The sequence below is a fragment of the Abramis brama genome (assembly GCF_963993115.1).
Source record: "Abramis brama genome assembly, chromosome: 3".
Classification (NCBI taxonomy): domain Eukaryota; kingdom Metazoa; phylum Chordata; class Actinopteri; order Cypriniformes; family Leuciscidae; genus Abramis; species Abramis brama.
The window spans coordinates 58,046,417-58,073,130 of record NC_139965.1 but is presented as its reverse complement, the minus strand read 5'-3'; the positions used below and the strand labels follow the sequence as shown (position 1 = coordinate 58,073,130).

General features: G+C 36.9%; 1 protein-coding gene across 1 annotated transcript; it reads right to left on the bottom strand.

Moving 5' to 3' along the window:
- tpcn2 (two pore segment channel 2) lies at positions 1-26,015 on the bottom strand. The gene is made up of 25 exons (XM_084108579.1): positions 25,604-26,015; positions 23,016-23,074; positions 22,831-22,907; positions 20,899-21,076; positions 19,814-19,930; positions 17,339-17,445; positions 17,087-17,159; positions 15,208-15,307; positions 14,823-14,888; positions 14,640-14,704; positions 13,303-13,412; positions 13,135-13,216; positions 12,977-13,063; positions 10,573-10,692; positions 9,638-9,697; positions 9,286-9,414; positions 9,131-9,180; positions 8,942-9,041; positions 6,960-7,031; positions 6,792-6,865; positions 5,956-6,055; positions 5,253-5,335; positions 3,837-3,918; positions 3,284-3,375; positions 1-1,116 (listed from the first exon to the last, which is right to left on the bottom strand). Exons 1-25 carry the CDS (start codon positions 25,740-25,742, stop codon positions 1,038-1,040), a joined length of 2,301 nt encoding a protein of 766 aa, XP_083964705.1. The 5' UTR covers positions 25,743-26,015; the 3' UTR covers positions 1-1,037.
- Between the last annotated feature and the right edge of the window lie 699 nt (positions 26,016-26,714).

The following is a 26,714-nucleotide window of genomic DNA, read 5'->3' as shown; positions in this document are numbered from 1 at the left end:
TCCTGTCAGGACACAATGATTGAATTATTTTTATTGCATAAATTAAAGGCAGTGTAAAAAAAATACTACCATGATGTATGCTTACAATTGTACTTTGGAAATTTAAATAATATATAAGTATTTTTCACATTGCAGTATTGAGAATTTTGGATGAGGCATGTGCTTAATTGTCATTTTCTTATACAATATATGGTTACACTTAATTTTACGGTGACAGTTATATTATACTTACTTAAATACGTTTGGAGTAATATTAATGACCTACATGTACTTATAGAGCTATGGTTAGGGTTTGGTTTAGGGTTAATTTATTGTATTTGTGCATAATTTACTGTTATTATTAATAGTAAGTACGTGTAGTAACATGTAACTTCGTGACCTTAAAATAAAGTGTTACCCAATATATTTATTGTGTCAATTTCCTTTTCTTTTTTAAATTTTTGGGGTGAAACACGATCTGGACATTTCTTGAGAGATTCACCCATAAAGATTTCTGTCAAATCTAACATAAATAAAAGCACTGAACAAACATAATGGCACAGTCAGAAATATAGAATTAATAAAAAACAAAGCTAAAAAACATTTAATACATTTATGAGTCTTGTCCCTTTGTTTCCATGATTTTTTTAAACAAAAATCTATAGATCGTTATTTTGTTGTTCGATTGTAACAGCCTTACAAAAAATAAATAAAGAAATATTGGTTATGAAATGAATTTCCAATTCAGACAAAAACGGTGGCACTGATCCCACTATTATTCACAGGTTGTAAGACAAGTACTCTGGGACTCCAGCAACAGGAGTGACTTGAGCTAAAACTTCTTTTTAAATTGAAGTTCCTCTGAACATTAATCATGTGACTCTCTGTTAGAAAACACACACATCCTTTCCCAGGCCGACCTGAAGCAACACCGATCCTATAATGGGAAACAGGCCCTCCAAAACGGATGGATATGTAAACATGAGGCCTACACAGACGTGATGGAGTCCTGGAGGATTGTGGGATTGTTTTGGAGGTGGAGTTGAGGGGGTTTAGGGTCACCAGGAGAGGTGGAGATGAGGATGTTGTTGTAGTTGAGCTAGTAACTCTTCTTCTGTCGGCTCTTGGACATGCTCTCTGAAAACAGAGGATGGGCAAAATAATAGAAAATAATCACTCTTATCAACCTATCACTTTTCTCTCACTTTCATTAAACAGTTATAGTTAGTGAAAGGGTTTGGCGTAGGTCTGCTATCGTGGTGATGATAAAAAGTGTGTATCGATAGAGATTTTACTACATTGTTTATATTAGGGGTATTCAATTAAAGTTCCAAGAGGTCCCGTCTCTATATTTCCTTTCCAGCGTAGGTTCAGACAATACTTTTTTGGAGTAGTTATATATATATATATATATATATATATATATATATATATATATATATATATGTCCATCTGGGCAGCAGTAGTGCACTGATTTAAATAGGCAAATGCTTAAGAGTGAAAGAGTCTATGATTGGATCATTATCGCAGTGATCATTATGTTTCTATCATGTTATATGTTTGGCAACAGTTCTTCTAACCCTAATTGATGGAGTGTGTAGCTTTTCATTTCTTAAACAACCATGTATGAACACACATCATGGCCATATTCCAGGATGACAATGTCAAGATTCATCAGGCTCAAACTGTGAAAGAATGGTTGGGTGGAGCATGAAGAATCATTTTCACACATGAATTGGCCAGAGCTTAAAGGGTTAGTTCACCCAAAAATGAAAATTCTGTCAGTAATTACTCACCCTCATGTTGTTCCAACCCCGTAAGACCTTTGTTCATCATCAGAACACGAATTAAAATATTTTTGATTAAATCTGAGAGCTGGATCACTCCTCCATATGCTTCTAAAGACGTTATAATTTGCTGGCCCAGAAAATGCATTAAAGACATCGTTAATATAGTCCAAGTGACTACAGTGGCTCAATCTTAAGTTTATAAAGCGATGAGTTTTTTCTCGTAGTGTTTTAGCGCAGCGCGTCTGTGTTGCACGTCACACGCATCACACACATGACCAGCGTCGGCCAATAGTGAGCCTACGTGGTGACGTGCAACACAGACGCGCTGCGCTAAAACACTACGTGAAAAAACTCGAGGCCCAGAGAGAAAGAAATGAATAGTGGAATAAAGTCGTTATTTTCGGGGGTTTTTGTGCACAAAAAGTATTCTCGTCGCTTTATAAACTTAAGATTGAGCCACTGTAGTCACTTGTACTATATTAACGATGTCTTTAATACATTTTCTGGGCCAGCAAGTTATAACGTCTTTAGAAGCCTATGGAGGAGTGAGACAGCTCTCAGATTTAATCAAAAATATCTCAATTTGTGTTCCGAAGATGAACGAAGGTCTTACGGGGTTGGAACAACATGAGGGTGAGTAATTACTGACAGAATTTTCATTTCTAGGTGAACTAGCCCTTTAAACTCATTGAAAGTCTTTGGGATGTGCTGGAGGAGACTTTACAGAGTGCTGGACTCTTGCATTGACAATACAAGATCTTGACCAAAACCTGATGCACCTCTTGATGGAGATACATTTTGTGATGTCCATCTAGAGGTTTTGAGCCTAATGGATTTTGACACTGTCATCCTGGAATATGGCCATGATGTGTCTTCATACATGGTTGATTAAGAAATGAGAAGCTACACACTCCATCAATTAGGGTTAGAAGAACTGTTGCCAAACATATCACATGATAGAAATTAGAAACATAATAATCACTGCAATAATGATACAAAATCCAACGCACACAGAGCAGAAAGGGCTTGAATGAAGCGCGTTCGGCTCTTGATACAAATATTAGAGGATAATATAGCACATAATTATCATTACCATAAATGACTGAGTGCTTGTGGTGTGAACAGCTCTGTTGTTTTGACACGCTGCTCACTTTAAACTGTAGAAATGATGAAATAGTGCTAGAGTTGTCATTTTGTCTCGCGGTCCGCTATATGAGGATGCCTGGTGTATATCGTGGTATGTACTGTAAAACTGGGGGACACGTTTTCTCCCATTTCTCAAGAAACTTTGAGATGGAACTTGGTGGCACTTTGCTTAGAGGAGACGTTGTTACAGTGTAATTACACAAATAGGTAATTAATTACATGTGCTTACTAAGGGTTTGGTTTAAGATAAGCTACTTGCAATTATGCATATTTACAGTTATAGCTATAGTAAATACATGTGACGAGTAACTGCGTGACCTTAAAGTGTTACTGGGAACTCATCGATGGCTTTATTCCCCCAGTCTTACCTGAACATAAACTGCACAGTGCTTTGATAGGCGATTCTCTCCACATCCTCAACAGACAGAGTATTACTGCGGTCCCACTTATAGGTGAAGTTCTGAACACACGAACAAAAAAACACACAAGGTTAACTAGCATGCTTAGAAACAGATTTATGAACCTGTCAAGAAAAGGTCAGGCTTTATGGATTCAGTTCAGGATCTCATTATGACAAACAGTAATGCTATGTAAAAAGGTGTGCTTCCAACACTACATTAAGGTTAAGGTTAGAGGTTAGTATTTGACCTTAGCCCTATTTCAGCGTTGTCTAGGTAGTCAACACTGTGACTGACATGACCAATGAAGTCTTTACAATCGGCCTGGGGTGGGGTGTGCACTTCACTAAAACAAATCAAGCTATTGAGAATATGTTCAGTAGTTCATCAGATTTCAGTCATATGATAATAATAGGGCTATATATATTTTTTCTTTGGAATAATGTGCATGTGATAAATTCGCAATAAGACCGGGAAAGTGTATGGTCGATCTTGAATTATTTAAACCATACAATCTACATACCTCCAAAATGAGTGCCACAAACAGGTTGACCCACATGACTGAAGATGTCATCCACCAGGCCACAAAGTACACCAAAGACCACCTGGCATGGAAGAGTTATGGGTACAAATTTACAAAACCCTGCCCAGCCAAAGCAACCAAATATGTTAAAGATAGTCAGAAGAGAGTGCGTGTACTTGTGTACCAAACTAACAGGGGGAACATTGTGCGATAGCAGTTCGATTGCTTTTACATTTATAATTATCTTGCATTTCGTCTATCTATGAATGTAATGGCAATGCTGAAAAATGTGATAAGGGACACCTGAGCATTACACCAACAGCAACTGTAATGACATTGCTTTCTAAATACATAGACATTAATATGGAGTTGGTCCCCTCTTTGCAGATATACCAGCTTCAACTCTACTGGGAAGGCTTTCCACGAGATTTTAGAGTGTTTCTGTGGGAATTTTGCAGATTCATTCAATAGAATATTTGTGAGGTCAGACACAGATGTTGGACGAGAAGTCTTGGCTCGCAATCTCTGTTGCTTTACAGCTGGCACAATGCATTCATAATGACATTAACTTTTTTTGCTCACCAGCCACTTTAGCTAGTGGTTTTCCAAAGTTACTCAGCATTTTCACTGGCCACAATTCTGACATTGATACCATGGGAAAAACTGCCATACAGATATTTTTAATATCGCATAAATTGGCAGCAGGAATATTAGGCTGCTGTCACTTTAAGACTTGATGCAAGGATCCATTATACTGTTACACATGCATTTTCTTTCTCAACTGTTTTCCTTCACTTAAAACATTGTTTATGTGAATACTCGCCAAGACTGGCATTTTGACGTTATTTTGCGTGTATTTGACTGTTTAAGCGCAATAAGCAGCGAAAAAGATGGAAAGTATTACGGAAATTAGTAAAATTATGCGCAATCCCACGCTGAAATTCAAGCCCTGCAACACTAACACTATTCATCAAAAGAAACGAGTGAGTGAGGAGAGGTGGGTTTGTGTGTCACTCGCAGTCGGAGAGATGAGAGAGAGAGGGAGAGAACAGCTGGTATCGTCTATCTATTCTGGGGAAAATGAGTATTGGATGTGTTTCAGATATTTCAGTACTGATATGTATAAAAAAATCACTACATCGCACTTAGTTTATTATTTCAGATGCCTTTTTTAAAGACTACAATTGAAAAATGTATATATTATATATAAAATTCAACCCGCCGTGCTTTGCACCACTCCATCCCACTCTTGGTATTGTACTTGGTGATGTGAGGCAATGGAAACCGTATGTCATATGTCATTTTTGCTTCTTCAAAATGACCAGAAACACTGGTTCACTCTTGGCCAATGTCCAATGACGGTCCCCTGTTAGTAATATTGGCATGTATATGTGTTTGTGTGTGTGTGTATCTTACTCTGTAGTGTATCTGGTGTATGCATCTGTGAAAACGTGCCAGTTATTCACCACCATGATGTTATAGAGCAGCACCAGAGAGGACTGGAAACATGTAACATGAAGAAAACAGAAAACATTTATTTTGTATCAAGAGTTCAATCATTTAAATTCATTTTCGAGTTTAAAAAATGTTTTCCTTAATTTTATGAAAAGTTAAAAAAATAAATTATACAAGAACAAAACAGAAATAGATTGTCGCTGTCGGGCAGAAACCTTGTACCTCCAAAAACAAATAATCAAACAAAGCATCGTCAAAGTCAATATTGTGGCCTAATATATGGTCAGACACTTGTATGTGTCACTATATTATTAACATTTTACCCAAATCATGCTCAAATAGAGACGGCATTTCATTTAAGTTTGAGTTATGAGGTTTTACCGAAAGTTTGAGGATCCAATGGAGTTACAAGGTTTAGTCATAAGCTCTTTTTAATACTTTTCATTGGTTAGACTTAGACAGATGAAAATGGTGACCAATAGTAACGATTTATGAAATTTGATGAAATTATTGCAATTTGGTCAAATCCAATGACTAGTTCTTCCTCACAAGTGCTCATTTTATCATTCTGGGAACTTGTTAGAAACCTATTTGTCATGAACCTATTCGGATGTGTATGATTCGCGAGGGTGTCATGGGAGACTGAGACCTCGGTGCAACTTACAGCAAAATCATCAAAATTGTTTGGCCAGTACTCCAGCTGTTCAAAAGTGCCACAATCCATGCTGTAGGGACCCGTGTCGTTCTCTGTGCTGGCGTTCAGACTGAAAGGAGAGCGCATAGAGACAGAGAGAGAAGATGTAGAGCGCATAGAGTTGTCAACAAGGATTTACACAATATATAGCAACACATAACTAATCACACTACTGGCCAGAATTTTCAGCATCATTATTCTTGTCTTATGATCCTACAGAAGTCATTCTAATATTATTATTGGTGTTCGTTTGTTATTATTAGTTCTAATTGACCCAAACTTTTGAATGGTAGTGAAAAAAGCAGTAAAAACAAAATTGATAATAATCAGAAATGTTTTGTTAGCAGCAAATCATCATATTAGAATGATTTCTGAAGGATCATGTGACACTGAAGACTGGAGTAATGATGCTGAAAATTCATCTTTGATAGCAGGAATAAATTACATTTTAAAATACATTCAAATAGTAAATAAGTCTTTCAAATTGCAATAATATTTCACAATATTACTTTACCATATTTTACATCAAATAAATGCAGAGACTTCTTTCAAAACATTTTAAAACCTTAATTATTCCAAATGTTGCCATCAAAGGAATAAAGCACAATTTAAAATATTATAAAATATATTAAATTCTAAAATGTTCAAATAGAAAACCGTTATTTTTAATTTGTAATAATATTTCACAATATTACTTTTTACTGTATTTTTGATCAAATAAATGCAGCCTTGTTGCGCATAAGAGACTGTTTTCCCCAGTAATATTGAGATATGTTTGTGTTAAATGTGCAGTTGATGTACAGTACCTCATGTTTGGCGGAGGGGTTATGGCTCCCTGGAAAAGCCAGATACCAAGAACTGCAAACACATAGTACACCACCTGTATCAGAGACGACACATGTACAGGTGAAGAGACTGACCTCATCATAATGACGAAACAGCATGTGACACTGTAAAACGAGTCGCTCACTCACCAACAGAATGCCAGCAAATGCCCGCAAGTTTTTCACCAGGTCCACGAGAGTGCTGGCCACCACAGCCATCAACTAAAGCCCAAAGAACAAAACATTATTAGTGCACTTCATACATGTCAACTGGGGGTAGACCAATTATGCCAACTACTGTATATGAAATATAGTCATAGCCAAAAATACTGGCACCCATGAATTTTTTTTTAAATAGTATGAGCATTAATGTGTTAAAGGGATACTCCACTTTTTTTGGAAATAGGCTCATTTTACAACTCCCCCAGAGTTAAACAGTTGAGTCTTACCGTTTTCGAATCCATTCAGCCAAACTCCGGGTCTGGCGGTACCACTTTTAGCATAGCTTAGCATAGATCATTGAATCGGACAGGACCATTAGCATCTCTCTCAAAAAAATGACCAAAGAGTTTCGATATTTTTCCTCTTTTAAAATAATCAATAATCAAGAAACTTTGCTGCCGTACCATGAGTCCAGCAGGCGTAATGATATGACGCAGCGCCTGAAAATAGGTCTAATAGGTTAGACAAACTTAGTCCCGGTCACGTTGGAAGTTACTGAGCTGGGGACTATTTTCAGGCGCTGCGTCATATCATTACGCCTGCTGGACTCATGGTACGGCAGCAAAGTTTCTTGATTCTTACGCAGGAATGAGAGTATAGTTCCTAGCCATATCAGCCTAGAAAATCGCAACTTTTCATTTTCCGTCGGTCTTAGTACACGATGTAACTACAGAAGAGTCAAGTTTTAAATAGGAAAAATATCGAAACTCTTTGGTATTTTTTTTTAGAGAGATGCTAATGGTCCTGTCCGATTCAATGATCTATGCTAAGCTATGCTAAAAGTGGTACCGCCAGACCCGGAGATCGGCTGACTGGATTCGAAAACGGTAAGACTCAACTGTTTAACTCTGGGGGAGTTGTAAAATGAGCCTATTTCCAAAAAAAGTGGAGTATCCCTTTAACAGTACAAAAAAAAAAAAAAAAAGATTAGGAAGAAAAGCAAACCAGTAAGAGAGACAAACCTTGGAATTTAAATCAATAGTGATATTCATTTATATATAGGTATACAAAATATCTGCAGTGTTTATGTTGCTGCTACAGTAGGTTGACTGTTTTGTACTACTTCTATATTTTGTACGACAATATTTACCCCTGGATTTACAGATGAGGCTTTAGCTAGTCTCAGACTCAAACGCATGTTTGAGCTGTTTTAACTGAAAGCAACTTGCACTGACATATCTTAAAATATGTTTGTTTTGTCTCATGTTATTTCTTTTCCAAGACACATTTATAAAACCTACTTAAATGCCCTAATTGAACTAAGGCCTAATCCTGGCTTAATCTAAGCCCTGTCTGTGAAACCGGGCCTTAATGTTTAATTAGTTTTTATTTAAGCTGTGTCTCTGTTCTGAAGTGGCAAGCAATGAGTCCAGATTAAAATCCACCCAAATACCATGAAAAGAGACGAAAACTGCAGAAAGAAGAAAGAAATCACATTTAAATCAGAGAGAATTTGAGTAGTTTGCAAATGGCCGTATAGAGATGTACTGTATGAACGTCATTAATGGCTATTAGAAGCACTCATGTACAGTTATGTTACCTAAAGGTTGCGCTGCCAAAATTAAAATATAAGGTGATATATAATTGTCCAGGGCTGCGTTTCCCAAAAGCATCACAAGCCTAAAGTTGATCGCAGAACAATTGCCACCAATGATCTCTACGAGCAACTTAGGCTTACAATGCTTTTGGGAAACACAGTTCAGGCCATTTATAATACTAATAATTAATAATTAATAATTTGTTTATGTTTTTCGGTGGGTAATAAGCTAAGTACTTTGCAGTGTTCTGCAAATATTTTGCTTTTAACAGTGATCTGCTAGAAACTATTTAAAAAAATGAAGAAATGCAATGGTGCAAGTGTGTTCAGCTTGTAGAAGCAAGGTGTTTAATGCGAGTATCCTGTCACCAACCTTGATTTCTGGAATTATCCTGAGGAAACGGAAAACAATCAACATGTTGACCAATCGCACCATCTCCCACAAAGCCATCACACGGTATGGAACCGGATCCCTGTCAAAATGAGAGGAAAACATCAGATCAAGGCGTTTGGAGAACAGATTTATTCTGTGATCTTATGATTGTAAATTCCACACACTCACACTTCCTCAGAGGAATTCCTGTATGTTATGAGTATGGCGATCTGAAGAGCCTGTTGAGGATAAAAGAACAACACAACGTGTCTCCAGTTATTGCATGCATGTACGCTGCATAAATCCAAGGATTATTATAAATAGAAATAAATCACAAAAATTACCAGCAAAATAACAGTGAGAAATCCATCAAAAATGTTATTCCTGAAAGACAGGTAACCTCTCCAACCAAAAGCCACTATTTTCAGTAACATCTCAATTAAATAGAACAGGATGAAAACACAGTTGATGATCTAGAAGACAGAAAAGATATTCACATTAATATTAATTGAACCACACTCAAAATTCAGAAAACACATTAAATCAACTATTGCTAAAAAATAAAAAAACACAAGCCAAAAGGATTTGATTTATTAGTTTTGAACCAGCCAATACACTTGATGAACCAGCCAATACACTAAATGAAATTTCATCATTGCAGCAGCATAAATAGTTGTCATTGCATGAGACGGTCACCTCCATATAGAAGTAATTCCTCTCGGAGGCGGATTTCTCTGAATTCAGAACCAAGGCGGTCTGTAGAAAAACAACAGAAATCAGAGATGAACTTCAAGTTTCAGAGAGCCAGAGCAACCAAGTGCACGGTTTGTGTTCAGTGTACAGCAGTGGTTCTCAATTCCAGTCCTCGTGACCCACTGCTCTGCACATTTTGTATGTCTCCCTTATTTAACACACCTGAACCAGATCATCAGCTCATTAGGAGAGACTCCATGAACTGAACTGAGTGTGTCAGATAAGAGAGACCTACAAAATGTGCAGAGCAGTGGGTCACGAGGACTGGAATTGAGAACCACTGGTGTACAGGATGGACTACTGTAGTCCAAGCTATAACTTTTGTTATGCATATACTATCCACAAGATGGCACCATTTCACAACAAAATAAAGAAATATCATTTTGATCAACAAAGATTTTGTAATGTATTTCTGTGAGTTAAATTCTTTACCCCCAATGATTTCAAATAATGTTCTAATCTTTCAATAAATAAAATGAATAATACAATTATTTTTGCTAATATAAGTTCTAACCTGATGCAGGTTTTAAATTATGTGAATTGTAGAAATAATTTATGTTATGTATGATCACTTTTAAATTTATAGATTTTTTTTTTTTTTTTGTAATCTGTGGTCAATATTTTTCCTGTTTAGAACAAAAAATGACAGTAAAAATTACTAAAACTCATATTTTCTAATTTGTAATTTAATTGAATTAGCCATTTCTATCACAAGATCTATCCCCTTGCAGCTCCATCATGAACCACTGGGTGGTGAAAAAACTATTTGGGAAAACCTTGTTTTAATGGACTGAATTCTGGAATTGTATGTGATGTTCTTTATGTACATTGGGTAATGCGATAATTAAAGCAAGTGAAAAGCAAATAAGGTTTCTTACACAGATACAGATGACATTGGCCAGAGCGACAACGTTTCCCAGCACTGTGATATAATAGTGGCTGTAGATATACTGGATTTGCTGCAGGGCAGAAGAACTGTACTCTGGCTTTGGTGGATGCTGCAGGGAAAAGACAAAAGCACTTCATATGTCTGTTGACACCCGAAAATTAAAACCAGAGTGAATGTTCATTTTTCAACTTTTCAACTCTGTAGCAAACAGGATGCAGGACTGAAATTTATATTTGAATCCAAGGAAGTAAAGTTCAAAGAAACTCTGCTGTGAGTGCAGTTTAAATATTACACTCCAGTATCCAAATGACTTTTAATTTGAAAATGAAAACCCAATAAACATGACCATACACAAAACATATGGGGCATTTCCTGTGCAATGTATATTATTTACTTATATTATTGGACTAAATTATTTAATTGAATAATAATTTATTATATTATTTATTTTACTATATTACATATTTTTTTATTATATGAATTCAACTCATTTTATGGACCTAATTGCACATTATTTTCCAGAATGCTTCCTTAATCAAGTCAAGTCTCCTTTATTTATATAGCACTTTTTACAATACTTAATGTTAAAATAATGCAACAGAGTATGTTTCGGCTGTACAGCAGATCTAGAAGAAAACAGTGTCATTGTCCAGCTTAAGTCAGTTCAGTGCTGATTCATTTACGTAGTAAAAATCACTAGTTATTAATCATTATTTATCTATACAGCAGCTCTGGAGAAAACCGTGATGTCATGGTCCAGCTAAGTTCAGTTCTCATATAATGGTGTCAATGCAGTCAGATCAATAATATTGCTGAATATTAGGGATGCACGCTAATGTGAATGTAGTGATGTCAGGACTACACACCTGCGCACATATATGTTCAAACGCGCATACCTGTGGACTGAACACGTGATGCGCATGTGCGTGACGTCGGTGTTTGCGCAGAGATAACTGATAATCGTTTGCACCTTGGGACCTGTTTCCGGGAGTGTGTTCTCGAGACACCAGGCACTGTTGCTGTGCGAATGAGCGGGCCGGAGCGCGTTAAGGGTTTTCTGTTAGAACGGTGTCGTGTTACCGGCCCCTAAGTTAATAAATAATGATCTTCGCAACGGAAATCAATCAAAACTAACTTTAGCTGGACAATAACTTTATTCTAGAGCTGCTGTAAAGCCAGAACAATCTATTATCACTGTAAAGCTGCTTTGGAGCAATTCATTATTGTTAAAAGCGCTAAATAAATGAAGGTGACTTGACTAGACTATTAAAGGATTAGTTCACCTCAAAATGAAAATTTCCTGATAATTTACTCACCTCAATGCCATCCAAGATGTCCATGTCTTTCTTTCTTCAGTGGAAAAGAAATTAAGTTTTTTGAGGAAAAAAAATTTCTACACACAATGGACTTCAATGGCAACTAGAATGTTTAAGTTCAAATCAATGCCGTTTCAAAGGGCTCTGCACGATCCCAGTCGAGAAATAAAGGTCTTATCTAGCGAAACGATCGGTCATTTTCTAAAAAAAAAGAACATTTACATACTTTTTAACCACAATTGTTCGTCTTGTGCTGGTCTGCGACACGCCACGCATTGCGTCATCACGTTGGAAAGGTCACGCGTCACGTCATCTGTCTAAGTTATTTGTCTGTGTACTCCGGTTCAAAAAGGTAGGGAAGTGCAAAAAATTCCATCTCATTTTCTCTTCCAACTTCAAAATCGTCTGACATCTTTGTTTTAATTTATTATTATTATTTTCTTCTTTTTTTTCGTGACCTTTCCAACGTGATGACGTAATACGTGGCATGTCGCAGACCAGCACAAGGCGAACAATTGTGGTAAAAAGTATATACATTTTTTTTTTTTTTTGAAAATGATCGTTTCGCTAGATAAGACCCCATTCCTCAGCTGGGATCGTGCAGAGCCCTTTGAAGCACTTCAGAGCCCTTTGAAACGGCATTGATTTGAACTTCAACATTCTGGTTGCCATTGAAGTCCATTGTGTGTAGAAAAATCCTGAAATGTTTTCCTCAAAATACTTATTTTCCACTGAAGAAAGAAAGACATGAACATCTTGGATGGCATTGGGGTGAGTAAATTATCAGGAAATTTTCATTTTGAGGTGAACTAATCCTTTAAGTGTCCCCAAATTACCCCAAAGTTTTCAAAATGGACCCAAACAAAATGAAACATGCAAACTTTATATATGTCGTATATTCTTGCCCATTTCGTTGTTTTTTTGGACTAAATAAAATTCCTAATTTCGTGATTGCGTCAAGTTTCTATGAACTAATTCCTCTTCTTGTCCAAATTACAACTCATAAAATATATATATATATATATATCTGGATTCACACTGTAATGTAAACTGATCCACATATAGATGATCACACACCTCTTTCATAAAATCCTTGTCCAGCTCATTAAAGAGCCTCTGGAAGGCCTCGCCGTTGATGAAGCCGTCTGGAAACTGCTGAGCAGCCTGAGAGAAACAAGACAGGTCAAACAAACATCCTGCCTACTTTATTAAACTATTCTGCAATCTGTATTCACCTTAATAATATCTTGTCTGCAGTAAGACTTCATGTGGACTCTACTCATGACCTGCAGAAACATGTTCACCGCCACTCGCTCCCTGAGCAGAAACACGAACAGTCATGTGATCAGAGACGGGAATAAGAGTGAATGTGTGCAGAGAAAGCTGTAAGGAAGTGTTCTTACACATGGCCTTCAGACTGAGTGCTGGTGTGTCCTCGCCCCGGACAGCACAACACCTCGAACGCAGCCCGAATACCCAGACGCCTCCTGATTATAGAGGTCTGAACTGACATCTAAACACAGATCATACCATCAATAATTAAAGCAAGAGTTGACCCAACATTAACATTCTGTCATCATTTACTAACCCTCATTTTGTGTGAATGACATTCATAGAAAAGGAGATATTCTGAAGAATGTTTACGCCACTCTTTTCCATTTAATAAAAACGTATGGCTTCAGAAGACTTTTTGGAGTTTGACAGCCCCTGTTTTCATCTGAAGTTGCACATTTAACGTGCACAAATTTGGAATTTCGCATTAAACATCTGCGAATAGAGCACCGTTTCCATACCATGTGTTCAAGAGAACAAAATCGTCACTTCTTGGGAAATTGGTGCAGAATATCTGTTATAAAAATGGAAGTTGCTGCAAACGGGAAAGAAACTGTGGCTCTTTTATAAATCACTTGCACTTCCGAACATGCAGATGAAACCCAATAAACACTATCTAACGTTATCTTATGTCTAGATGCCTGATGTTTGTTAACTCAATTGTGTTAGACACTTCTGTGAGGACATTATACTTAATCATTTTGGTGACAGACTTTGGCTCAGGGTTGCCAGGTTCGTGTCAAAACCCACCCAATCATGGCCAAAACTAGGTAAAAAAAATCACGTTCCAGGGGGTAAAAATCTTGAGTGTTGTGGTTCGCTTCAACCCGCAGAAAAATAACCCGTGGCAACAGTGTAAAATTAACCCAATTCCATGGGAAAACCACAGACTTGGCAATACTTCTTTGGCTCAGGCATTTCAAAATGACCAAACCAACATTAGAGATGCTGTGCAATATGATTGGTCCACTGTTTAGTCCAGTTGTCCAATCACATACTCCGTTGAGGCAAAGTCACATGACTTTTTTTTTTTGTGCATCAAGGGATTTATTTTCATTTATTTCACATTAAATGTGTTTCCATCATATTTCATATGTTTGTCTTCTTATCGTTTTTTTATGCACAATTTTAGAATGTATGCACATCTTGGCATTTCCATCCAGATTTTTTTTAATGTGATATCCCAAAATTCACATTAAAATAGGTGGATGGAAACATAGCTACTTTTGTTGTATAGGGAAAAAAAGGAGATTGGAAATTACATTCAAAATATGTTCTGTGCTCCATGGAAGAAAAAAGTCATTTGGGTTTGGAAAATAATGACAGAATTTAGAATGCTGAAGTATTCCTAATAAACAAGCCACAAATTCCTAAAAAAAAAAAAACTATTTAAGATGACGTCACTCACCAGTAAATATCCCCTGAACTGGTTATAAATAATAGCCGTCATTAGATTCATCAACAAATACGTTCCTGGCAGAAGCAATAAAAAATGTCAATGTTTAATGCAGGTGGAGAGTCATAAACGCAAGTATTATTAACAGCACTCTACATTTACAGTGCAACTCATCGCAAGTGTCATAAAACTTACCAAACACACTAAAGATTATAAAAAATATCGAATATCCACGGTTCAGAGAGTATGCTGGAATCATGACTGTTGAGAGAAAGACATGTTGGGATTACAAACACAGATTACAAGAGAAGGTTGAAGGACATTGGTTTCACATTTAAAACACACAGATACCTGTGAAAGTTTAACAGAACGTTGTGACAAGTCACAAGACATCATGTCATGTGGTTAAAGCCAATGACGCACAGCTTCTGCTGCAGTGAGCCAGAAATGACAGAGAATTCGACACAGCAGTGCCAAAATGTCATCTGTGTCACTGAACATCTAACACTTGACTGAGTCATTCAGAGAGTCGTAGCTCCTGAGAGACTTCAGCGACTTTTACAGTCGCATAAAGACGTACCGTCAGGGTTATTGGCGGTGGTGAGCAGCACTAGCAGAGAAGACAGGGCTTTTGGCAGGTTTTTGAAGTATGTTTCCCATTCTCCATTCTTCTTAGGGTCCTACAGAAACACACAGAATAAGTCAACTGGAGAATTTGCATTGTTTATTATTTGCAAGCCAATGTGTCGGCTAAATTGTTCAAAATATAAAGGTTGTTAGATGTTATTTACCAGCCAGATTAAATAATTCCAGATAGTGCATTTAGTAGATTTTTAACTTTTACTGGAGGAAATGAAAGTGGTTCTCGCTGCCAGTGTTTCAGACGAGTGCTGTGTGGTTGCTGAGCTGTGTGGTTCAGCTATATATGTGGTTTCAACCCTGTTCTACTAGGGTGATCTGCATGGTTGCCATGTGGCGGCTCACTGGCCCATGTCAAAAGAGCCCCACACCCAAGCTTCTATATTCTGGACTCTAGATATGACTTTAAATGTAAGTTGAATGCCCATTTCACTCTCTGCCCAGTGAAAATCTTCACATGTCAAACTCTGCTCCTGTTTCCACTAATCCTGAAGACCTTGATTAGCTGGTTTAGGAGTGTTTAATTGGGGTTGGAGCTTAACTCTGCAGGACAATGGCCCTCCAGGGACTGGGTTGGACACCTCATGTCTAATCGCTAAGATAAGTAATAGCACACCTCTCCTCCACAAGTATTAATTCTAGGCTCTGTTTACACCTGGTATAAAGATGCATTTGGTTGATCGGATCACAAGTGGACGACTCTAAATACAGGTGTAAACGGGGTCTAAAGCGGTTTGAGCTTGTCCACTTTTGACCTTTTCCAGAGGCAGTGGAAAACACATTAGACCGGATTGCTTTCATAGTGTAAACGTTCATGTGGTCGAATGTGTTCAAACAGCCACAAAACACCGTCTTCTGTCCGTCTACTGATCTAATACGTGAACATTATGGGAAGAGCTCTAGCCAGACGGGATTTAAGCTTTGTCGGCTGCACAATGTTCTCCCACCATTCCTGATTTCTAACACACACTCACAGCATTTGGCGTGATCTTGCGGCTTCAGAGCAGAAACTAAAGCTGCTTCTCTCTGTATGTTTTTTCCGTCGTCTCTGGTCGCGTTCATATGTAAATTGCACAAGCTTATTTTGTCCCTTAGATTGAAAGATCTGAAAAAGCCCCTACATTTACCCACCCATAGACTCTCCCCTCGAAGAAATCAGGACAGAAGTGGTGGAAAGTGGACAATTTGCCTCCCTCGTCTACTTGTGATCCAATCAACCAAAATGCATCTTAAAGGGATATTTCACCGTTGGAAAGATGAATGTGTATTTAAATTGGGTCATTTATGTAGTAGAAATGTGAAATTATTTTAGAAGTTGGTGCCTTCTAGACTGAGAAAAGCCAGAAAATGTATTTTTGGCTCATGTGGATGAAAGACAACAACTCCCAGAATGCACTTGCTTCGCTGCCCTACGAGGACACTCCCAAGCCACTTCTACCCGTTACAGAGGGCAGTATCGGAAGAAATGATACGACTAGGCTACTAGTCGACTCGAAACTGAAAAGACAGCGTTTTATCGTGAGATCCCCCTATGGGCGGGTTGAAGACATGCGGGACGAGCTCCTCCTACTGGCTGGAGTCTCTCGCCTCTGGACAGAAAAGACTCTGATGAGCTAAATGGCGATTTTTGTGTCATCTGAGGTTTTTTTCCAGACGCACAATACAGAAATCTCTCGTCTCAGGGGGACATGAGGGAGGGAAGCACGGTCATTCGAAAATACTAACAGGTTTCTACTGACACGAAGCTCAATGCTAATCGGTGAAGTATCCCTTTAAGGGACGAGTTATTTGTCAAAGATTATATTGTGAGCACTTATTACATCTGATTTGGCAAATATCAGCATTCCAATCATGGTGAATATGCAGAGATGTAAAGCCAGGAGCAGGACAACACTGAAAGAGAAAGAGAGAAACATAGAGAGAACACTTTTGGTCAATGTTTACTGTCATTATTTTAAAAATGCAATATTAGAATGAGACGGCATCCAAATTGAGAAGTGAAAATAAGTCTTGAATTATAAAAAGGCCCACATGGGAAAAACCCACAAAGGAAAAAAAATATATATAATTACCTTGCTATCTCTGGAAGAGTCCTTTTGATACATTTTAGAGTTTTCTTCATGAGGGAAGAGTTTTGCAAGAGGAAAAATGGGCGAATCAGTCTCCTGACTCTCATATTCTGTGGGACAGAATGACAGGGCAATGTTACAATCGGTCCACTGCTGATTGAGTCAATCCTGCTTCCTAAGACATGCTCAGTGTTTAAAGCAGGGGTGTCCAAACTCGGCCCTGGAGGGCCACTGTCCTGCAAAGTTTAGCTCCTGCCTGGAAGTTTATAGTATGCCTATTAAGAGCTTGACTAGCTGGTTCAGATGGGTTCCCATACACAAAAGAAATATATTTGAAATATATTTTCAGTATATATTTTGGAATATATGCAAATATTTGAAATTGGCCCAATAAATATATTTCACACTTAACATCATATATTTGTGTTATATTTCAGAATATATTTCAATTAGCTCCTGCCTAGAAGTTTATATTATGCCTATTAAGAGCTTCACTAGCAGGTTCAGATGGGTTTAGTTGGGTTGAAGCTGAACTCTGCAGGGCAGTGGACAACCAGGATCAGGATTGGACAGACCTGCTTTAAAGGAATAGATCACCCAAAAATGGAAACTTAATTTAATTTCCCTTAAGTCATGTTTGATGTGAATTTGTAAATGAGAATTGAAATTGACGGTTGAGGACAAGATTTGAAGGACTTCAATTTTGGCCTGTTCTTTAAATTAGTAAATTATTCTACAAAAGTGTAATTTATGAGTTTTTAATACATGGCCTATGCCTTTAAGAGTATGGAGGATTGTAAAGTACTACTTAAATAAAATAAAGAAATCAATTATCAGTATATGATTTCAAAAATAAAAATGTGATCATCAAATTGACAAATCAGCATATTTAAAACTGTTTATTTAATTTTTTTTCAAGCTTAAAAATGAAAGACAATATATTTTTTAATCAACTTTTTTGACTTACTTATTGAATTGATTATAATTGGACGTAATACGGTAAAAATAATTTATATAAAAAGAACCAGGTCATTGTTAAGACACTGATGTGAATCGAAAACGTTTTATCTTTGGATTTAAAGGGATAGTTCGCCCAAAAATGATATTTAAGCCATGATTTACTCACCCTCAAGCCGTTCGAGATGCATATGTCAATCTTTTTTCAGACGAACACATTTTCAGTTATTTTAGAAAATGTCTTAGATCTTTCAGTGGTTATAATGTGAAGCAATGGGGTCCAGCTGCTTCACGTTCGAAAATGTACATGTATCCTTCTCAAAAATAATCCATCCGGCTCCAGGGGGATAAACGAAGGCCTTCTGAGGGTAATCCGTGAGGTTTTGTCGTAAAAATATACATATTTAAAACTTTATAAACTAAAATAACTGGCTTCCGGTGGCGGTCGGTGCGCGTTCACAGAGATGGATGCTGGCGTATGACGTATGACGTATTGTAGGAAGCGTCGTGACGTAGAAAGAACGTGACAGCGCAGCCAGAGAGCAGAGCAAAACAAAACTCAACGTTCGTTCTACGTCACGACGCTTTCCATCTCTGTGAACGCGCTTTATAAAGTTTTAAATATGTATATTTTTACGACAAAACCGCACGGATTACCCTCAGAAGGCCTTCGTTTATCCCCCTGGAGCCGGATGGATTATTTTTGAGAAGGATACATGTACATTTTCGAACGTGAATCAGCTGGACCCCATTGCTTCACATTATAACCACTGAAAGATCTAAGACATTTTCTAAAATAACTGAAAATGTGTTCGTCTGAAAAAAGATTGACATATGCATCTCGAACGGCTTGAGGGTGAGTAAATCATGGCTTAAATATCATTTTTGGGCGAACTATCCCTTTAAATAAAGTATTTTTTGTAAAAAAACCTTCCACTACTATGTGTTCGAGCTCCTCTCCTTGTTTAATTTTAATTGAAAGAAAAAAAAAAAATCCATATCAATGAAGATTTTATACAGAGTTGGGCAGATCACATTTGGGGACTTTCGATTAAATGATTTAATTTAAACAGGTCTGTTTCTTTTTGAAGAGTTATTTACGAATGAATTTCTTTATCGTCACATTTAACTATATTTTTAAATAGGAATAATTTTAAACATGGCTATTATTATTCAATTAAAAAAACATTGAATTACTTACCATGTAAATTTTCAATACAGAAATGTATTTATTCTTTCATATTATTTTTAAGTGACGCTAATAGTCAATAATAAAGTTTGGTGTCACTATAATACTAATATACTAGGAATCTTTCAGTGCAGAAGCTTTCAAACTCTTCCTGGTCCCTCCTGTGCAGCACTGTACATGTTTGTTTAACAGCTGAATTAACTCATGTCCTCCATGACCTGAGCTAGGTGTGTCCATCCAAAATACACTGTGCTGGGAAGGCTCCAGGAACGCTTTGAAAACTGCTGTTATAGTGTAGGCTAGGCACGATTAATAAGCAGATGTGTACTCACCTCATTGCACATCATGCTAATGCTCAACATCCAATCAATAACTGATGCCGCAATCACTATTACATAACCAATCAGCCATTTGTTCATACGAAACTCCTCCCATCCTATCAGATAGCTCTGCAAAACAAACAACACATTCAATATGTTCCTTAATACAGCATTAAGCAACATATGCCACATTAAAAAATTAATAGTAACAGTTTAGTTAAAAAGGTCAATTTAAAGTCACAATTCTTGATTTTTTATGGAATATTGAGTTTTATATATTTAAAATTCATGTTCCCTCATAAACTTGAATCAATATAACTTGAGGGGGCGGGGCAACCTGTCAATCACATGAGATCCACCAATAGCAAACCACAACTATCCAATCAATTCCTCCTGGACAAAATCAGCTCCCTCCCTACATTTTCTCTTGTTCGAGAAGCCGTTTCACTCGGAGATAGGCACAATAGAGAAGAAAAGACTATCGCAACTTCTGTTTCATGCCGACTTTAACTCTTTTAAAGGGATAGTTCACCAAAAATGGAAAAAAACTAAAGTTGAACATTTTCCCAGGCTACGTTCACACTGTCAGTCCAAATCCGATTATTTGTCTATCCAATTGGAATCTGATCTAAAATGATTAATTGTGTATCACAACTGTTCAGATCCGATTTGTGTCCCATGCCGCTCTTTCATTTTCCGGGATATCTGCATTGATTTTTATGGCAATGACGCTGCGCTGGTAAGTACAGTATATGCCAAAAACAACAACAACTGCAACATGGAGGGGTTTGCAATACAGATGTTGTCTTATTTACAACATGACATGTTTAAGTTAAACCACACAAAATCCGATCAGAGAAGTCAGACTTAAACGGATTTCATGTGCTTGTTTGCCGTTCACACTTGCTAAATCTGATCAGATTTCAATCGGATATGCACAAAAATCGGATTTGAACTGTCAGTCTGAATGAGGCTCTAAACGACCCCTTTTCACACAATAAAGTTTGAATGACAAATAATGACAACATTTTCATTTTTCGGTGAACTATCCGTTTAATGCTCTCCCCGTGGTCAGTTGAATATTTCTGGATGTCTACCTTCACAGTGACATCTAGGATGAAGATACAAAGGCAGACAATCTCAATCCCCTCCGTCAATCCACAGGGAGGCTCCCAGGGCTTGGGTTTGAAACGAATGTCCGAAGTGTAGGTTAGAGAGGAGGGTCTCTCAATGAAGGCCAGTGCCAGTACAACAGCAATAGTGAACCCCAGACCCCTTCGAGAGAGAGAGAGAGAGAGAGAGAGAGAGAGAGAGGGAGAGGAAAAGCAGATCCAATAACATGAGATATGAAATATATTTAAAAAAATATATATGTTCAAGAAATATGTTCAAATAACCACATACAGTAAGCAGCTTAAGCAGGGGTTCTCAATTCTGGCCCTCGAGATCCACTTACCTGATGTAACTATAACTGTTGCATGATCTAACTAAGTACTAGAGCTGTACGATTCTGGATAAATTGAGAATCACAATTTTTTTTTTTTTTTTTTACAATTTACGATTCTGAATAGACAACTAAACAATATAAAATGTAATTTACTAGAGGTTCTGACAAAATGTTTATTGCTGCAGTTTATTTTAAAATATTTAATCAATTTTAATAACTTATTGGAAAAAAATGGAATGAATGATTCAATGACTCACTTATAAAGTGACAAGACTTCACTTGTTTCATTACTGGATGAATCAGTTTTCGAACAAATCTATTGAATGAATGATTCAATCACACATTTTTTAACAGTCACTTGTCGCCACCTACTGGTGTAACAATGTAATTTATACAATCGTCATTTAAAGTATCAAGTTACTTTGGTGATTTACTGTATTTAGTAAAAAACGTAAGAAATTAATTGTTTTATTCAGCAAGGATACATTAAATTGATCAAAAGGGACAATAAAGACTACATTGATACAAAAATATTGTATTACAAAAAAAGTATCACGATACAAAATAAATGTATCTTGGTTTTCACAAAAATATTGAGTAGCCTACTGATTTCAACATTGATAATAATCAGAAATGTTTCTTGAGCAGCAAATCAGCATATTAGAATGATTTCATGAAGACTGTGGAGTAATGAATTCTGAAAATTCAGCTTTGCATCACAAGAATAAATTAAACTTTAGAATATATTAAAATAGAAGAGTTATTTTGAATTTTAATATTTAACAATATTATTGGTGAGCTTAAGAGACTTTCAAAATTATTAAAAATAGTACTATTGACCAGGAAGGATTAAGTAGCCAGTGTATGGGGGTAACTCCTTAAAAGTAACTTAGGTTAAGTAATCAGATTACTTTTTTAGAGTACTGAGTAAAGTAACACATTAATTTTAAATTTACAACAAAATATCTGAGTTACTTTTTCAAATAAGTAACACAAGTCTAGCATTTATTGACCACTACTATACAGGCATGAATTTGTATTTCCTTCAGCCTGAGGCTTATTCATTTCACTTTTGGTGTGAAAGGGACTTTACATTTGCCAAAAATATAACATTTTTCATTATTAGAAACAAACAAGCAACCCCAGCCCAATTGTGAAAGAGTATGAAACTAACATAACACATTACTTTCCATAAAAAGTAGCTAAGTAATGCAAATAGTTACTTTTTTAGGGAGTAGCACAATACTGTAACGCATTACTTTTAACACAGATTGTTACAGAAGGTGAACTAAGATCTGCTGGTACAGTAGCTATTGCTATCCTACGACACATGAAATTAGGGAGAGGGACATTCTCTTTCTAAACAGGATTAAATTTGACAAAATGCCCATGGATGCAAGATGAGTCATACATTTTTTGTTTGTTTTTCCAGAGGAAAAAAAGACTTTTAAACTGTATATAATCTGATACAGGTTAATTTTGGCAACTTTTAGGAGCACCAGTCAGACCAGCTGTCCACGTTTATGGGACATAGTTGGCAAAAGATTGTTGTTTAAAAAAAAAACTATTTCTGCTTGCTTACCACTGACATATCCTGGAGTAATACCATCTATATAACTGTAAGGACCCAGAATCAACCCTGTGATTGATGGATCGATACTGTGGGAAAAGAGCACACAGGGAAATTAGACAGACAGACAATCAATCACTCAATATATAAAAACATTGGCCTAAATGTGGAAAAATAAAAGCAGAAATATTTTTCACCTGAATTGCATCTTCAATAAATACAACTGCCTGCTGGATATAGAGGTCTGAATCTGCATCTGTGTCATAGAAAGAAACAAAAAGTCATGTGCTTGACTTATATACTAATTTTTTTTTTTTTTTTTTTTTTGCAAAATAGTCCTTAAAAGATTGTTTTGCATTGGAGATCCTGTAATATTAAACAAAGTAAAAAATAGTAAAAGCTCTGTTATCAAAAATAAAAACTCCAGTGAAAGATTATCGCTCCAAAAAAACATCATTCCCATATGCCCTCCATTTTACCATTCACAGAGCAAAGTGTGTGGGCCAGTTGCAAAAACAAAGCCAGTGTGTTAAAACTGTGTCTTACAGGTGCAGTAAGTGATTTCTGAGAAATGCTGTTGATATTTGAAATCACCCCAAACAAACACACCCCTCCCTTCATTGCTCCGCCCCCAAAATGCACAAGCGTGCAACAAAAGAGTGGATGTCTCTATATCACAGCTGAAGCAAAGCAAAATAATGCTTCGCAAAAAACACAGTGAAGATGACAATAAACGGCTAAGGACTTTGTTGTTAGTCGCCAACAGCACATCAGCTCCAGAGAAACAATGACACTCAAAACTGTCCTGTTACTAGAGCTAATATTACAGCAACAGCATATCTTGGTTCTGTGAAACAGCAAAAACAGTGTTACTCACGTTTGAAGCAGAATCAACAGGCCTTCCCGCAGTTCCCGCTTGGGTCTCTCCAGCACTGGAAAGTTTTTCTAATACTAACGTGGGTCCTAAAGCTCTAGTCTAATCATAACCCTTCTTTTCCCAGTGAGATTCCCCTGACCTTTTCTCTTTTGTAATGTCTACATTTGAAAATGGCATTTTCATTCCAAAACCCTCCAAGTCCACACTTTCAAAAGTTGCTCATCCATATTGAAACATCTAAAAATGCTTAAATCACCTTACTGCGCATACGCAAGTTCTCATGCTATTCTTCTGGCACGATCATTTTATTAGCAGAACATCCCACCACTCAGAGTTGCACTTAAGGTTGCACCAGGTTGCACTTAAAATCGCATGGTCCAAAATGCAACTGACATCATGTTTTGCCGCAGGACAGCAATTGTCATCTTTGCAGGACTGTAATATGAAGATTCTACAAAGGAACATTTATCTTTAGCAACACTATGAAAGTAAATAGCAGGCACAACAATGCCGGTATAACCATATATATTTATGGGTACAATATGCGTCACATGTGTCATCATTTTCAAATACCTCCGTTTTCACAGTCCAGACTACAATACGAAAACAGCGTTTTCAAAAAAGCTCTGTCTTCGTTGACAAAAACGCCATCTCAATGTGGGCGGACGGCCAAAATGGAGAGAAAAGGATGCTTTTTCAAACTCACTCTCTCCTCCCCCATAACGAGTGGACACGCCCCCTACTGCTGATTGGCTACAAAGGTGTTTTGGCGCTCACTTTCAACAGCGTTTCTCAGAAATTGCTTACTACACCTTTAAGAACTAACAGTTTGCCCAGGAGTATCTAGTCTTATTTTTCAGTATTCAAATTAGACCAATCCACAGTTTTATGTAACTGACTTTAAAAAAAAGTTATGACCAGTCTTGAAGAAAAAAATTAGATGACTAACTTGATGACTAACTTAAAAATTAAATGATTAAAAAAATTAGATGATTAGATGACTAACTTAACTAACTTAATTAGATGGCAGGTACCTGTACTCTGAATTAATATTATATATATATATATATATATATATATATATATATATATATATATATATATATATGAAGAGTTCAGATGCAAAAGCCTCTAAGTGCCATCTGAAATTTTCTTCTAGAATGATCACTTTTATAAAGCTTGTATATTTAAGTTAAGTAATTTCACTTAAATGACAATTAATAGGTAATCTTCATTGCCATTTAAAATATACGAGCTTGATAAAAAATGATTTTTTCATGGATGGCATGAATGAATTTCAGATGGCACTTAGAGGCTTTTGCATTTGAACTCTTCATATATATATATATACACACACATAATCTGAATGTAGTGTATATCTCAGATTTCAGGAATCCAGGAATCCAGGAATCTTTTGCCAAACCTGAGCTTCTCAACAGGACATGAGCCAGCAAATCCAAACCATCCTTGAGTGATAACGCTATTGTTCCCACTGAAAGTTTCATTTGGCTTTGTACTGGGTGTATATGAAACCACATACTAAAACATAACCTGTCAGCTTAGCATTCAGGATAGCCTGACATAAAGTTTGAGTTTTATATTGCAACACTTTATATAAAAACATCTCCAGGGTATTAGAGTACTGGGAATGAAACTGTTGCCACATGTTTAATCTCTGTAATTTGATATATGCTAGAACTCAATAACAGCCTATTTGAAGTCAAAGTGACCTGAAAGAGCAACTCAGTCAATAAGGAGACAATGGTGTGTTTGTCTGGCAGCAAAAACAGAAAGTTGAGGTGAATATGACACCAGCCTGGACAGAAGATAAGCCTGAACAATGTTATGGAATTGTTTAATGGTCCAGGACACTTGTTGTCTCAGGTCATAAACTGAATAAATACATACCCTGCTCTTCACTGTCATCAGTCACTGAATAGGACAGCCGTCTTGATGATTCTTTATGTTGATGTAGACCACTATCATGAGATCCATAATCTCCTGAGCTCCGGTTAATGCTGCCCGTAAGCAGCGGTTCTTCTTCCATCTAGACAATCGCTACAAGTCTCCAAATATTCCAAATAAATCCCAAACAGGGTGTTAAATGTGTCAGTAGTGACGAAGGACAAAGCTAAACGAGACTTCTGTCCATGTTAAAAAGGCTGACAGTCTCGACTGTAATAAACATAGTGGAGACGCACTTGGTTTCATTCCCACGGACAGTAGGTCGGTGTAAAAACATGTCAGGGAGGACGACCGTGCTCGAAGTGTTTTTAGGAGACGTCAACTCCTCCCATATCCTCTAACTCTCTCACATAACAGCTTCTGCTCGCTCGTGTCAGAGGTTCACAGCACTGACATTAGGCGAGTTTCACTTTAACGAATCGGTTCGAACGATTCTTCACAATGAACCAGTTCAAACATTCACTTTGTTCAATCATCATCACCAAAAGCACGTGTTAGTGAAATGTTGATGTGTATCGCTATGTTTTAATTAGATTTCGCCAAACGCTGATGCAAAGTGTGTTCTTAAATGCAAGTGTTCGAAAAACGAGCACTTTACTCTGCTGGGTTAATGGCGTACTGCGTCGATTAAATACATGTCTGCTTCTGTTTGCTAGTGTTTAGTCTCGGTGGACGGTGGTGGAAATGTGAGTGTAAAAGCTTGTCCTTAGAGTTCATTTGCGTCATAACATGATGAGCTGCAAAAGCATTGAGCAAGTGTGGGAATTTACAGGCGACCTAACAGTTTTAATGCATTTAAAACAGTTACAATATATTAGTGAAAAAAAATCTTTCTTTCTTCTCATTATAACAACATGAAAAGTGTGTATGTGTGTGTGTGCACTTGCACAGCTATAATTGTGAGGCCTGGGGCCGGTTGCATGAACCTCTGACAGTCTTACAACTTAGACATAACATTATTTTCTTTAAGACTGTTCATATCTTTTTTTAAATCAGTTACATAAAAATGTAGATTAGCCTAATTTGATACCCAAAACTAAGACTGACTGCCCCT

Bases quoted from the DNA above. Each gene is read 5' to 3' on its own strand.
- tpcn2 (XM_084108579.1), bottom strand. From the start codon at position 25,742: ATGGAAGAAGAACCGCTGCTTACGGGCAGCATTAACCGGAGCTCAGGA. The intron at 17,446-19,813 runs GTGAGTACACAT...TCTGTCCCACAG, and splicing joins TTAGCATGATGTGCAATGAG to AATATGAGAGTCAGGAGACT. The intron at 9,181-9,285 runs GTAATTTTTGTG...TATCCTCAACAG, and splicing joins TTCTCACTGTTATTTTGCTG to GCTCTTCAGATCGCCATACT.